General features: G+C 35.5%; 1 protein-coding gene across 3 annotated transcripts in view; it reads right to left on the bottom strand.

Moving 5' to 3' along the window:
• ZNHIT6 (zinc finger HIT-type containing 6) overlaps positions 1–16,835 on the bottom strand; it is a 95,813-nt gene that overhangs the window by 42,842 nt on the left and 36,136 nt on the right. For all 3 annotated transcript variants that reach the window (XR_006268096.1, XR_006268097.1, XM_043460786.1), the window contains exons 6-8: positions 15,734–15,802; positions 14,597–14,677; positions 12,920–12,997 (exon numbers count right to left, since the gene is read on the bottom strand). Coding sequence is in view for 1 of the 3 variants with exons in the window: in XM_043460786.1 (XP_043316721.1) it covers positions 12,920–12,997; positions 14,597–14,677; positions 15,734–15,802 (228 nt within the window). In the remaining 2 variants the exon portion in view is untranslated. The remainder of the gene's footprint in view (positions 1–12,919; positions 12,998–14,596; positions 14,678–15,733; positions 15,803–16,835) is intronic.

Raw genomic sequence — 16,835 nt, 5'->3', positions numbered from 1 at the left:
GATACTTTAAAAGTGGTTCCAGCCTTCAAGGAATAAATGCTTCACATCTTTTACACGTTATTTCCATTTGAAACAAGCCGTATTTTTTTTAAAAGTTAACAGTGATTATACAAAAAAGAGAGATTGAATTAGATATAGAAGTATACAATTAACTTTTATAAAGTAAAATATAAAATGGATGTAATTCAATTTTTCTTAGGAGAAAGTAAGACTTGAAGTTTCAAATAGGAACTTTTCAAGTGGCATCCTACAAACACTTGTAGCAACTTATCTTCTGTACATTTTAAATGAATCATAGGTTTCTATTAAGAGACATTTTCCAAATAAGGGAATGTTTTCTACATATTTAATTATTTTTGGTAAAGAATTTTCAGTTCATATCTAATGTTTTAGGTATTTTCTTTGTAAAATATTACATCTTCGTTAAGCTTCTCTAGATTTCCAAAGTGAAACTATTAAAATAAACCTGGTATGTTGTGTGGTTTTAATTAGAATCACTGAATTTTACTTAGTGCTTACTAAAAGATGTTGCAAACTTATCATAGCAATATTGCTATCGAGTGTCAATAAGCTTGGAGAACTGTTTTCCAGTCTGTCACTTAAAAGAGGTCAGACTTCACTGAAATTCTGAATTTCTTTGATTTTTCTTACTAGTGGTTACTCTTAGTCTACCATTAATATTTGCCAGTAATTAGGAAGTAAATTATGTAAACTGTTTTATAAAGAAAGGCTATTGAACATAAATGTGGTAACATTTTGTGGACATGGGGTTTAGTTAAAGGAGGCAGTGACTTTTGCTGGTTGCTTGGGTTTGGAGTCTTAACACTCAAAGTCCTGGCTCCATCTCTTACTGGTCTGTTTCTTGACAAGTTACTTCTCTAATTCCTATTCCATGCTCGGATGTGGAGATAATAACCGTACCACTTCAGAGAATTATTACAAGGGCTAAATGATAAAACACAGAAATTGTTAACTCATTTACTTAATCTGTGAACACTTTTACAGTTGTATTTACCTAAAATAACAATTCATTCTTACAGAAACTTTAGTTCAAAACAGTGAACATTTTCAATAACGAAGAATGGCACTTATGTAGCACTGAAACACTTACTTTTTATGTGTTCTGCATTTTTAAATGTAGCCTCACAGCCTTCCTCACAACTTTCAAATCATTATTTTGTATTACATTTACTTCCAAGAGGCTATAACTACTTTGAATGCTTCTGTTTCCATTATCGTGAGGCAAGCTGTAGAGTCTAGCTTAGCACTGCCCAAAACCTTTAGGAGTCAGCTCCTTTGCAAGCCATTAAGTCACTGAATCCTAAGTGAAAGCTTCATCTTTTTTTGAAATTTTCACGAACTCTGGTGTTCCCATTAGTAAAGGGTTCTACTACCACAAGACAAACCACTTGGGTTTGAAAGAATTTACATACCAACATTTGTCTTTTCTTTTCCCCTTAGGGACTCTCTTAGACATTTCCTCTTGTTATTTCACTTGCTTATTACTCTCACAGGCTCACTAGCCGACCCAGCTCCAGGCACCTTCACCAGGGCATCGCAAGGGCAGCACAGCTCAGGAGGCTAAACAGGTATTAGGGTGATTGATATCATATATGTAGAAGAGGATTGATGTTCAAGGGTATGCTTTTAAGCTTAGCTCTGTTACCAACTTTCAAAGAAACTGGCCAAGTTCTTGAACTTCCTTCTCTCTTTATTAGCAATTTAGGATTTTTTAAACTTCCCATAACTCAAAAGGAAACAAGAGATTTAAAAAAAAAAGAGAGGAATCACAAACCACTCTATTTCCTATCTAACCACTGACGACCCTTAGACCATCTTCCCTTTTACCCCCTTAAAAAAACAGGTGAACTAAAATCGAATATTCTACAAATTTAACAGTTTAATAGCAATCCCGAGGTCACAGAATTTTTCCACTACAAAATAAGGTCATTGGATGAGGTGATCACCAAGATCCCTTCAGCTCTAAAACTGTGCAAGTTTTTTGATATTCATCTACGAAAGGCAGCACTTCACCTATATTCTTCATAGTTGTGTGTATTTATTTCTTAATTTAGGTTTCTAGGTTAAAAGTGCAAACTGTACACAGCTGAATCTCGGTGTTTAAAAAAGCTTAGCCTTAACATAAATCAGTTTATTGTTATCTGATAGGCAAATGTTTTTCAAGTATGACTTATCTTGGTATAAACTGAATTCAGTAAAGTTAATCAAGTATAAACTAAATGTTTTAGATTCATACTTATCAAATTCCTTTAAAATAAGTAATTTTAAAGTACTACACTTATTTCAATAGAGCAGAAAGAGAACAGATTAAGTGAACAAACTAGCTTTTAAAATCCAAATGAAAAGGAAGAAAGAAACCAGATTGGTAATGAAGAACCAGAACAGGGGAGAAAAGGATACATAAATTCAAACTAACACATGCAAAACCAAACTAACACATGTAAAACCAAACTAAATACAGGGGTCAGTTTTTTTTTTTTTAAACTCTTCTGTTTAAAAGAAAAAGGCATTAGTTAAAATATCTCCAAATGATACTCCCGTGTGACAATTTTTGCAACTCAAATTGTCCACGTCACATTAGAAACAGATTTTGCCTAAGTCAAATTTTCTTCTTATCTAATTTCACTTAGTTTTCATATTAAAAATATAACAGTAGTTGAACTAGTAGTTTGCTGCACCTTGTTTTGGGACTTTTATGTAATTTACGTAAATGTGTAAATGAGGACTCCACATGCTTGTCATGGAGCACTGGTCATGAGTGGGGCAGTACAGACACCTGCCTCCATTCAGAAAGCTCTACAGCTCAGAAACGCACAGGTAGATGATCCCAGTCTATTGATGACATGAAAGCTATGGGATGTAGTGAAATAAACTGTCCAACTACACATTTTAAAACATTCTTTAAAGAGGGCTTTACAAGGCTCTTATTCTAGATGCCATTAGTAGTAAGCTCAATTACTTGTAAATCCAGAAGGCTTAGGGTTCCAATCTTATCACAGGTCCTTACATGCTCTGATTTCTCAAGGGTATTCAATTTTCCTCATCAGTATAATGATGGAAGTTATCTAGCTTGTAAAAGTTTTCTAGCTCATCAGCAGGCTTGTAAAGATTAAATGTAATAGGTGAAAATGTTTCTAAAATGTAACTTGCCAAACTATTATCAGTAATAAGACTTTGCACTTCAAAGGTAGTTTTGCACCTTTAGCAGGAAAATAACATACTTTTCAGGAATTATGTTCATTGTTTATATGATGGACAAGTTAGTAGAAAAAAGTATAAATCCTGTAGACAAAAAGACCTGAGTCCAAATCCTGGCTTTGTAACTGTAATTTGGTTTCTTCGGGTAACTCAATTTCTCAGAGCCCACGATCCCTATCTTATAGAGATACAGTACATGCTTCATTAGAATTAATGAACATGAAAATGTTGTAAACAGTCCCTAGCATTCATTCACCAATCAATTCCTCAAATACTTATTTGAGGAGACCCAGGTTCAAACCCTCGGTTGAGAAGATCCCCCGGAGAAGGAAATGGCAACCCACTGCAGTATTCTTGCCTGGGAAATCCCATGGACAGAGGAACCTCGAGGGCTACAGTCCACTGGGGTCGCAGAGTCAGATATGACTGAGTGACTAACACTAAGATAAAGATAGTCTCCTAGGTAATGGAAGTTCACAGAAATGAACCCTACAGTTGATTGGAAGTGCCAATTAAAGAAAAAAGCTATCACATTTCATTGGGACACGTGTCATGATAGAAATCTAAACCTAAGTAGATACCTAATAAACCTTCTCTCTTATCCCTTATTCACCTCCAAATGTTCTTTCAGGCTGTAGAGGTGCCTGTAGGACCTAGGCACTTCATTTGCTAACCCGAGCTCCTTCCCTCTTTAATTCATTCTTAAAAATCCTTCCCCTTGCATGGATTTTCTCCTAATTAACACAGGGAATTTTAATTAGCCTTTCTCCTGTTAACAAAGCATATCTTTCTTCTGGTGCTAGACTAAATGCAAGAGTCTGATACACCTTCAGTCTTCATTAGGAAGTATCACTTTGGAAAATATGATCATGTTCCTCCAAATAACTTATTTAAATGTTAAGTAGTTCATGAATTAACTACACCATAGAATTATTTGCCTGTTTGGTTATTCCTCACTCAACACATACTTACTAAGGTCTACCATGTACCATATGCTGTTTCAAGAACTGGGATTACAATGGTGAACTATTAGGTATTCACTAGAGATGAAAAGATGAAGGCTTTCTAGGAAGAAATTGCATGTACAAGGTATTAATAGAGAACATGGGAACACACACAGAATTCAAACGGTTTTGGTACTTATAAATTTCAGTGAGAAGTCTGGTTGAAAAGGAGATGAGGTACTTTGGCTAAAATGAGTCACCTAGAAATTTCAATATGTCATTATTCTCTCTGCAGAGTATATAAAACTTGATGCAAGTTATTATGTAACTTGCATAACTAGAATGGATAAAATTAGTGGATTAACATCAAGCTGAGAGTTAAAATTTATTTTCCAAGTTTTTAGAGAAAACTTTTTATGTTTTACATAATCCTCTTAATCAATAATCAAAATAGTACATGGTTGAAATGAGATCATTACTATGGAAACTGTAGGCTTGTCATCTGTTAAGACTTTGACTGTCATATCATTTTGGATCTACTTTTCTGTACAGTCTCTCAAATTAAAAGTCACAAGTTCACAGCAGCTGAAACTTCAACCACTCATCCATTCAGCTGAGTTTCAGCTTCCCTGGAGCTAAGTAAGAGTTAACTTCTCTAAGGCTACGTTTACAATTCTTATCATAAAACTGCCTCAAGCAGAATGCCACACATGAAACCCATTTCATCACTGGATGTGTTGTGAGATGATGAAAGTATTTAGCAACCTGTGCTACATATTTTTTTATGTGTGCAGACATTCTTCAGGTTTATTCTAACATTTTCTAGTTCTGAAGTGATCCCTTGCTTCCTCTTTTCTAGAGTCCAGATCCAAAATGTGGCCAACGGTTAAGACCATTTTGAGCACGAACTCATCCTGCTCATGATTCTCACTTTGGAAAATAATCAATAATCTCAGCAATGGATAACAAAGAACTGGGGTTGAGTTCTACATCTTCCAAAAACGTGTACTCTGATCATTTATGGCGCTGAGAGCCATGTGTTATATTGAAAAGACCATACCAAGGCTTTGGAAGCAGGTGTGCCTATGTTTGGATCTAGGTTTCACTAATTAGTGGTTACAAATCTGCAGTCTGGGCTTTCTGGGTAATGAAACATATTTATGATGTATAATGTTGGTGTTTAGTCGGTAAGTCCTATCTGACTCTTTTTGACCCCATGAACTGTAGCCCACCAGGCTCCTCTGTCCGTGGGATTTCCAAGGCAAGAAAACTGGAGTGGGTAGGCATTTCCTTCTCCAGGAGAACTTCTGGACCAGGGATCGAATTCTCATCTCCTGCAGTACAGGTGGATTCTCTACCACTGAGCCACCAGGGAAGCCCAAGGTATATACTGTGTAACATAATTATAATGTCTATAAAATGCTTAACAAAGTACTTAAAAAACAGTAGGAGGCACTCAATAAGAGGGTGTCATTAATACTTATTATGGTCCATAAAGACATCCATCAGCCTTTAGATTTAACTCTGATTTTAAACACCCTTGCAGCAAACATTTGTGTATGTCTCCATTTGGGAAAACTTATGCACATTCTTCACACTTTTCTGCTTATCATAACCTAAAATAACTTTAGAAAACAAAGATACTTTTGTACATTTTAAAACAGACATCTAAAATTTCATTTAAAAATCTTTATTCACAAGTTTAAACAGATTATAAAGAACACAATTTGTAGTGCAGTGCAAATACTGATAATTTAAAATGAAAATGTTATATCACTCTTAAGTAAATTCACTGGAATTTAAATAAAATGGGAATGGTACCAGTATCACCAACTTAAAAACTGTTTGAACAAGTTCTTCATTAATAGTTAGAAATCTTATATGGTTTCCCCTTTCTCCTTGATTGTCTTTCCATTTCAGTTTTCTACAGAATTTTATCCTAAATACATTCATGTTTGAAAACCTTTTACTTATCACCCAGTTATACTTCCCTATAACAAAAATGTGTATGTTAGGTAAGAATTTCATTTTATTATCTATGAACTTAAGGCTTTAAATGTTAAAATTTCTTCTGGATAGAATAATTTTAATTATTATTATTACAAAACTGATCAAAACAAAAACATATTACAAACATTTAAAGTACAGTTTTACTGGGAAGGCATCTCTTAATGAGATGAGTGAGTGCTGATGATGGCATCTTCTACTAACCTGCAAGGTTGTTTACAACTGATTCTTAGATTAAGTGATTTCCCCCCATTTATCTCTGCAGAATTCATTACTACAATTAAATTCCAAAAGGGAAACAAAAGGAAGTTTTGTGCTCTCTCATCTAGAGAGCACACTGCTGTTAGTCACTAACCCTTCCTTCATCACAGTTATTTTCAAGGGATCTAACTAAAAAGCAAAACCGGTCTCTGGCTATTTACATAAGACAAAGCATCTGAAAGTAGTTAATGCTGTTCTTAGAAATCCTGGAATACCTTTAATGTTCTCTGATATATACTTAATTCTATACCATTATTATCAAAATAATCTTAAGTTCCAAGGTCTTCAGTTCCTTAATGGCAGGATATTTTTTTAAAAATCTTAACTTTTAACATGTATATTATAATTTTTTTACTTAGAATATCTTCAAAGCATACTTTTCAATCATTCTCTGTAAGCCTGAAATAAGATTTAGTTTCCTACTACTAGTTCGATTAGGCAAAATGTACAGACCCTATCTTTAAAGATGTAGAAATCTGACTTCAAAAATTCATCCTAATGTTACACATTTCTACACACAACTTCAACAACTCAACTGCATAAACATCTATCAAATACTTCTTATACAGAAAACACGTTAGACACGTGTATGGGGTTTAAAAATGTCCTCAAGGAGTTTACCATTCTGGGCAGTGTTTCTAAGTGTGGTTCCAGGAATAACTTCTATCAGGGTCCCTTACGAGGCAGAGACTAAAAAATGCAGGTTCTGCGTAAGATTGACTAAACCCAAAACTCTGAAGGTGGGCTGAAAATCAACATTTTCATCCGTCCTAGATAATTATGATGGACACCAAAATCTGAGAAGCAATGTTCTGAGAAAAGAAACACAGGTTAAATAATCAATTGGAGAGATGCTTTTGCTAAGGGAGCAAAATCAGCCAGTAGGTGTCTGGGCGAGGTGAAAAGCAAGGACACCTGGAGGTGGTGACACAGGCAAGAGACCAGGCTCTCAGAATCAACAAAGTCTGAGAGGTGGTGCCTTGCAGGCAGAATTCAGAGTCCAGGAAGTCAGAATCTGAGCAAGTAACCTGAGCTGGAGGGTCACTCTGGTTTAAGGTAGAAGCGGGGGTGGGGGTGGGGGTGGGGGTTGTCTTTGCTTGCTGCTGGGTGGGTGTTAGTGAAAATCAAAAAGAAGTCAGGAGGGTCTCGCTTGAGGCCTTTATGGAGGCAAAACCAATTTCCCTAAAAGGGCATAGGAAAAAATATCTTACCTCTTAACTTCACAGTAAATGATTTTTAAATATTTCAAGTTACAGATCCAAAGAAAGTAAAGTAACTTTAGTTTTTTATTTAAAAAACATCCTCTCAACATGGAAATAAAATCATCCAAGAGAAATAGCTCATTCTTTCGCTGGTTGCTTTTTTGCTTAAAAAAAAAAGAAAAAAGTGTTCCAAAATCATTAACGACAACCAGCAACCAGCATAGTAGGAAACAACTAATAGAATCTGTGCTAGTACAACAGGCAGTCCCCACAAGAGTAATAACGTCTTCTGTGACGTTCATGAAATCAAAGCTTAGATAATATTTTAATTTGGCCTGGGTTTAAAGTCTCAACTCCTGGCTCTATGTGTCAATTTTTGGAAGTAGAGTAAAGACAACTGGTCTGTGCACCCATCAAAAACTGACATGCAAAGATGCCCATGTTTTCTGCTATGCCGTATTATAAATACATATGTATTATAACATTTACCACATACCTATCTCCATTCCTCACTGTGAGCATATTGAGGGCTAGTCTTTTAGATGTCTATGTGTTCCTAGGGCTTAGCATTGTGCTGGCATATGGAAGGGACTCAAAGAATATTAACTGAATAAATGAAAAATAAAGACTTGATCAATCTTAACCTATTGATACTTCAGGTCAAGGTTACATATCAAAAAGCATGTTCTCTGAACAATTGCTTTTTCTTAAGAAACATTACATTATACTTGGCAGTTGTTTTAATAATCTCTCTTTCTCTCTCAGTTTAGAGAACTGAGATTTGAAGCATGCAGGAATTGGCAAATACAGTCAGCAGGCCAAATCCTGTCCATTGTCTGTTTTTGTAAATAAGGTCTTATAGTCATACCCACTCATTTATGTATTGTCTATAGCTGTTTATGTGCTTCCGTGGCAGCCTGACAATTGCAACTGTACTGTCTGGCCACTCGCAAAAAAGCTGTCCGAACCCTGCTTTAAAGTGGTATCAACACCTAGCACATAGCAGGCACACATATATTTAAGTGAATTAGTACACTACTTATTGGGTCGTCCCTCATGGCTCAGTTGGTAAAGAATCTGCCTGCAATGCAGGAGACCTGGGTTCGATTCCTGGGTCAGGAAGATCCCTGGAGAAGGAAATGGCAACCCACTCCAGTATTCTTGCCCGGAGAATCCCATGGACAGAGGAGTCTGGCAGGCTACAGTCCCTGGGGCCACAAGAATCAGACACAACTTAGCAACTAAACCACCACTGCACTACTTATTAAAAGAGTTAAGACTGAATTCCTACTATGGGAAAGTCACTGACTCAGCACTGTGAGGAATATAAAAATGAAGATGCATATAGCAGTCACTGTTTTCAAAAGGGAGTTCATCACCATATGGGATGTTTCATTGAGATAAATATAAGACAGGAATGTAGCAATCTATGAGAAGCTTTTGAGGCTCAAAGGATACAGAAATAGGGTGCTTAGTAATAAGGGATTAACATAGAAAGGCCATTCTTTTTGAAAGTAATGACTGAGAAAACGATGACACTGCTAACGTGAAACTCAATGTGCCTTAACCCTCTCTAGACCTTATCTCCATCTCTCAGAAGACAGGTCCACACCAGGCACCCCAGTCAACTTGGCTTCATGTCTGTTTTCTTCATTACAACAAAACTGTACCCTACCGTCTTATATAAACCCCAATTTTTTAACTTTATAGGCCAAGGAGAGTAAATGTGCTTAATTAATGGCTTTTGAGTAAATCTGGAAAGAATTCATCCCACAACAGTTTAAACCACATTGTTGTCAAAATCAGGATCTTATATAAACATCAAAGCAGCAACAAAGTAAACATAAAACAATAGAAAATGCATCTGAATTTCTTTATGGAAAAGATTCTTTATGGAAAGTAAATAGTAAAATATAGGTCTAAAATTTAATAGATTTGAAAAATTACAACTGAACAAACAACATCAAAGCTGGGAGTACTCTAACTTATTTTGTCAATAAGTTAGCAGCAATATAATGGGTGCCTCTGATGGTGCCTGGTATTACTGTCATAGCCTTTTCTGCTTCAAAACACCCATTTACTCTCTGAAAACAGAAACATGGTGAGAAATGATGTGCAAGAGGGTATCTTACATGAATTCTCCTCCACTGGGAATGTGAGCTCCACAGAGTCAAGAACAGTTTTCTTTCCTGCTATCAGTCTAATATCTACAACACCTGGACCACAGTGGGTACTCACTAAGTGTCTGCTGAATGAATGAATGGATTTACTTAAGCCGACATACATTTACAGTGAGTGAGCGAGTGAAAGTCGCTCAGTCATGCCCGACTCTTTGCCACCTTATGGACTATACATAGTCCATGAAATTCTCTAGGCCAGAATACTGGAGTGGGTAGCCTTTTTCTTCTCCAGGGGATCTTCCCAACCCAGAGATCGAACTCAGGTTAGGTGGATTCTTTACCAGCTGAGCTACAAGGGAAGCCCATTTACTTTTATAAGAAGATACAAATTCAGTCCTGTGTATTCTGGAAAGAAAACACCTAAAGAGCAACAAATTCCTTAGGGTGAGATACACATTCTATGATCACCTAAATCTAAACATAGAAGTTGAATAAAGTAAAGCTAAAGCACAGGAAAACTTAAGATTTCTCTAGCTGATCAGTTATGTAATGGGACAATTGTCATAAACCCTCCAAGAATGAAAACACACAACCAGTGGAAATCACCAATACCAAGTATTTGGTCAAAAGACTACTCTGAAGTTACTAGAGTGCAATAAATCGTATAATATACTTAAAATCAGAAAGTCACAAGGAAAATACGTTTCAACCTTCTAAGTACTTTTCAGGAAATAATAAAATCCTCCTTATCTTAAATTAGAAGCCTGCATTTTATAACCTATAATAATCTTACTTAGATGTTCTCTGAATGTACTTTCCTTTAATGGTGTAACTGTTATTAAGTACACAATGAAATGTAAACTCTCATCTTAGCCTATCTATGAATGTATAATCTGATGATCACAGGTTTAAAAATCTTTAATTAAAAAAAATCTACTTCTAAATGTATCTCCATAGTATCAAATTTCATTATTCATGATTAGAAATAAAACCGGGGAGTTTTGTGGAAATTAGGATAACTATAATTAAAGCTGACTTAACAGTCAGAGATATAAGGATGTACCTTAGCCCAACATAGGTCCACCTTCAGGATAAAGGGTATCTCACTTAGAGTTTCTAACATTATTACTGCCTTAAAGTGAAAAACATCACTAATCAAAGCTATGCAGCATGGCAATTTTTAAAAACAAAATTCTTAGACCTTGGTTGTAAGCTACTGCTTCCTCTTCTTTGATGGCATTTTCATATATCATTGAGTTTAAGTAAACAACTCAAATGGGGAAATCTGGAGGACATGTTTTCCCACATAGATAAGGGAAAGTCAGAATACTTCTCATGTTACTCAGTTTGACTTGGGTTTAGTATTCTAGGTATTCCTTAAAGTCAATAGCACTCAACTTTTACTTTATTATTCTACCATTGTCTCCCCTCTGCGGATTAAAAAGGTTAATCCAAGGCCCAACTGAAGTCCTTCTTAGGTTTCTAAAGAAGGAAAGCCATAATATAAGAGAAAATAAAGGCTCTTATAGGGAAATGGAGCCCAGAGAAGTTGAGTGTCTAGAATTAGGTCATCTGATCTTCACTGAAGTATAGTCCTTTGACCTTATTTGGTGAAGGTTTATCCTCTTTGGTCCTTTGTTAAAATACTATCTACCAATCTCACTTGTATCCTCCTGTCTTGCTATGTTCGGATTTCTTTCTATGCAACTTCCTGAAAAGGTTTTACCAACTGTTTCCCTCCGGGTTGTGTCATGCTCCAGGCATTTCTGTCACTCTCCGAGAAAACTCTGTCCTCGAGGACAAGCTGAGATCACCATTCTCATTCTCTCTTCACAGATTTACAGTACGTATTTCCAAGTCAAAAATGAACACTATCTGGGCCTAAGCAGTCTATCCTACATTATAAACTTTAAACTATGCAGTATCTTACATTTACCTTACCTTTTATAATAGGTAAGGAATTCAAGGAATTTTGGAAGATGTTTTGTAAGAATCCATTTATCTGTTGTAATAGTAGTAATAACAGCAATAGTAACAATAGTAATAATAAAAGCATGCACTTACCATGTGCTAAATATTGATCTCAATCTCTCATGACAACCTGATTATTATTACCCCCCAGTTTAGAGACGAGGAAACTAAGGCAGTTAGGCTACGTAATTTACTCACATTAATGTAATCAGCAGCAGACTGAGCCGGGATTCAAACCCAGCTTTGTTTTCACGGCTTGGATGCTTAAATCTCTAAGCTACACAAGCAGATGAGACCAATCATATTTAGTCTGAAGTGGATCTAGTAGTTTTGCTAGTGAAACGAAAGGGGGAAAGCATCACAGATCTAAAAAGATGCGTGTTCTGTAATTTAGTGTAATGCACACGTAACTGGCACTTATTAAGGACACACTGCAGGGACTCTCAAAGATCTGTCAACATTGTCTGCCTCATCAACCCATTAAAGGAGGGACAGGGAACCTACTGCTACCAAAACCCTCACGTCACAAGGCTTGTTAGAGCCTGCTTTCTTCACGTTCTGTGTAGAGCTCTTTCCACTGTGATATATTCAATGGTCAGTTTATCAAACGAATTTCTTTATTCCTAAAGCAAAACCTGGAACATTGGAACTCTGTTGTACAGAATAGGCTTCCTTGGTGCCTCAGTAGTAAAGAATCTGCTTCAATGCAGGAGATGCAAGTGACTTGGGTTTGACCTCTAGGTCAGGAAGATCCCTTCAGAGTAGGAAATGGCAACCTACTCCAGTATTCTTGCCTAGGAAATTCCGTGAACAGAGGAGCCTGATGGGCTACAGTTCATAGAGTTGTACAACAGCTGGACATGACTGAGGATGCATGCACATACACCTGTACAGACACCTATATACACATACATACACACACCTGCTTGAAATACGATGGAATTTTAAAACCTTTCAGTTGCACATGATGCTATTTTAAAATATTCTAACCAGGGTGATTTTTCAATTGCATTTATCTTATAGTATGATGTGTGATTATCTAAAAATTTTAATTTGAAGGTCATTTTTAAAAGCCTAGGCTCTTCTGACAGCCAGATAATTAGTAAAATAACTAGCCACTTCCACTAAGCAAGCTACTTAGTTGTATTACAGAATTAGAAAACATTTAAAGAAATGGAAAGAGAAGCAACTTTACCTTACTAAATTTTGCTGTATATTTTCTACCTTCATTAAAATTCGGATCCCAGTCTGAGAGCAAATGTAGGCTTTCAACCTGAAATAAAAATGTCATATTAAAGGAAGTAAAACTGCTTTTTAGTGTATTTCATTTTATTTTTTTTTTAGTGTATTTTAAAACTGTGTCTATGGAAAACTAAGCATCTATGAATAGCTAATTATAATCCTTAAAATTTACCTATCCTAGTATAGAAAAAGTGTTAAAGATACTTTCTAACCAACAATCTAAATGTAAAAAAATTACCTATCTTCTCTCTGTACAGATTAATCTTGCTAATTTATTTATTTTTTAAAAAAAGTATCCAATTTGATGACAGGTATTTTGCCTTCTTGTTAAATATATGACCAGTGATAACAATTAGATTATTTGTAGTAAGAGGAAAGGCTTCCTTGGTGGTTCAGTGGTAAAGAATCTGCCTGCTAAGCAGATGAGGGTTTGATCCCTGGGTTGGGAAGAACCCCTGGAGCAGGAAATGGCAACCCACTTCAGTATTCTTGCCTGGGAAATCCCACAAACACAGGAGTCTGGGGGGCTACAGCCCATGGGATCGCAGAGTCAGACATGAGCTGAATGACTAAACAACAGCGACTACAGTAAGAGGAAAAGAAACACGGTAGTGGTCCCAAAGACACAGTGTGGTGTGCGACAGGTCGGGTTTGAGTCTAGACAACATTTTTTATGAAAATTAGAAGATGAGATTTAACTAGAACTGAATCAGATGCTTTAGAATTCACCCAATTTAAAATTTAAAACAAACCAAGCATTACTATCTTAAGCAGGTATCACCTGGTGAAAAGAAACTCCTGCTGAGAAACACATTCCCATACTAACAGTTTCCTTCTTTCAGTGCCGACTACTATGTGTAAGACTCTGTACCAGGAACCTTATATACGTAATTTTTTAAAAGCTTCATAACAACTCTATCTAGTAAACATCATCCTTCTCATTTTACTGATGGAAAAAATTAAGGCCCAGAAGTTAGGTAAGTAAGTTGGCTCCTGATCACATAGCTAATAAGGGACAGAATTAGCTATTCTAAAGCAGATATTCATAACTGAATCTTTCCACTATGCTATGTTAACCATTTTTGTCCATCTATTTCTGGACAGGAGGCAGAACTACATTACTTAGTTTTATGAAGACTTGGCTGAAACAGGATTTCCTGTCTTTAACTACATGGAAACTCTAATTTTCAGAGTTTTGAGTTCAACTTTGAAAGGCAGTTTAGTTTAAGGGGTAAGAGTACAGACTCTGAATCCAGGCCACCCGAATTTGAAACCTAGTTTCCCTAATTATTAGCTCTATGAGGTCACCTAGCCACTGTAAGGCTCAGCTTCTCCACCTGTAAAATGGAAATAATGGCAATAATCTACTTTAAAGGGTTACTGTGAGGATTAAATGAATTAATACAAAGTGTTAAGTACTGTTATTATGACCATAACCAAAATTCTCACCCAAAACATCACCTCTGACTGACAAAGCCTTGAGTACACCCCAAGGAAATGGGACAGAAAGTAAACTGTATGAAAATATCACATTCTAATAAAAATATGGCTTTATTTAATAAATATGCACATAATACACACCTCATTATGTAGAATAATTTCAGAAAGTTACAAGATTTTTGAAACATACCTTTGACGAATTACAGGATCAGACTTTTCAGGATCAATGTAAGGTCTTAGGATTTCATTAAGAGTTTTATCATCTGGTACTCTTCCCAACAAAAACAAAAACAAAATTTATTATTTATAATTTTCTACTAAAGGTGTTAATTTAGAATTATTAAATATTGTGGCTTTAGAGAAATAACTGAACACTGACCTTTTATTCTAGTCTTGGCAAAATATAACATCCTTTTAAGCAAAAATTACTTAGGAAAAAAGCTCATACATATTCATATACATTACTGTGCTACATATCCCTACCTGTAAAATAGAAGTCCTTTCCCTGTCGTTAGTTAGGCAACCTTAAATAAGAAAGTTCTTCCCTAAAATTCATATGGCAATTACAAAGAGAGGACATTTATGCATAGTATGAATATATGCTAAAGATATTATTTAAAAGGCAACTTTAAAATTTTCTTAACCCAAGGAATCAAATAGTATACTGCCATTCAAATTTTTAAATGGTATCTGAAAATGTTCATAATATGAAAAAAGTAGGATAAACAACTGTTACGTGAATTAATTCCAATTATCAGTATACATATTATTCATGTCCAAAATAATGTATTTTCTGAGGACACATTGTGATGTTAATAGCAGTAATTTTATCATAGTAGAATTTGGGATTATTTTTCATTTCCTGTGTAATCACCTGGTTGAAGATTTTTCCTCTTGATTCAGCCCTCCTGATTCTCCCTATGCTGCCCCCTTAACATCTGTCCCCCTGTTGAAGTAAACACTATTATGATTTCTGTGCTAATCACTTCCCTCAGAGTTCTACCACTACTATAGGTATTCCTAAAAAGTATACTTTTATTTTTTTCCATATTTACATACAAAATTCATACTCTATATTCTTCCTTAACTTGGTTTTCTCACTTGACATGACTTTTGAGGTTCATCCATGTTGATATGTGTAATTGTAGTTGATTTACATTCAGTGGTGTGTAGCATTTCATTGTATGAATAGCCCATACTTAGTTATCCATTCTACTACTGACATCACATCACATCATTGACATCACATCATATTTTAACAGTTTATTTTAAATATGGAGACATAATGAAACAAGTAAGTTCTGGATAGATAGTGGTGATACTGTACCTTTTTTCTACATACACAGCTTGACTCTGAGGAAACTGAAGCTTCACATGCCAACAAAACTGTTGTTTTCTAAGAGAGAAAATAATCATGTGGGGGATCAAGGCAGACAACAGAAATCTAAACATACAACTAACTTCCTAAATTTTTGTTTTTGGATAATAATTCTAAAAGCATTCTTAGAGTTTAACATATTTTTTTTTCTACTAAAAGCTATTTTCTCTTTTCTAGAATGTTAGAGGCTATGTATTTTAAACAATATACTTGCAAGAGGTTTTAAGAGGAAAAAATATTAAGCAGAACAGAAATTCCAAGGACTTCGCATTCTTGAATTAAAAGGCAATTTCTCATAGTTCAGGGGTTTCTGAGATCAGTGAGCTGCTAGTTGAAGTTTACAAATAAATTTCCTCATGACTAAAAATAAAAAGCTGATGTCTCTGCCTGACTAGTCTGGAAATGAGGTGAATGAAGTACTGTCCAGTTGAGACCAGCTGGCTGCAGATACACTTCTGAGCCATGAGTACGTGCATTCAGGAGCAAAACAGGAGACAACACGTTGGTTGCTAAGGAGAAGGCACTCTGAGTTAGCCCATTCACTGTCAGTCTAAACTTCGGCTTGACACAGAGTCAACTGTAACAATTCACTAAATGCGTGGTTTTTAGAAAAATGGCCATATGCTCTATCTAATACATCTAAATTTGGTGACACTAGAGACCACTCCTTTTTAAAAAAATTTAATGTTCAAAATATTCAATCCATTACAGAAATGTAAATGTCTTCACTACATGATTATTTTATACCTGTTTTCCTTTCTTAGCAAATAAATTTCTAACAACCCACTGGCAAGTTTATTGCTGGCTGTATGTACAAGCGATGGTCAACATCGCCTATAAATCCATCCCTTAGCAGCATGGTCCCAAAATCTAAAATAATTTTTTTAATGCAATCTGGTAGAATATCTCCCACCAAACATTTATATGACTTCGTCAATTTTTTGTGTGAAGACTAACATAAAATTAAGTAAAAATCCTTCTATTAATGTAAGTTATCACAGATTTGCTTATGGATGCTTTCTTTAGTAACAAGATAGTTTTGGGAGAAAAA

The sequence above is a fragment of the Cervus canadensis genome, chromosome 2, assembly GCF_019320065.1.
Source record: "Cervus canadensis isolate Bull #8, Minnesota chromosome 2, ASM1932006v1, whole genome shotgun sequence".
Taxonomy (NCBI): Eukaryota; Metazoa; Chordata; class Mammalia; order Artiodactyla; family Cervidae; genus Cervus; species Cervus canadensis.
This window is presented reverse-complemented; position numbering and strand designations above follow the sequence as displayed.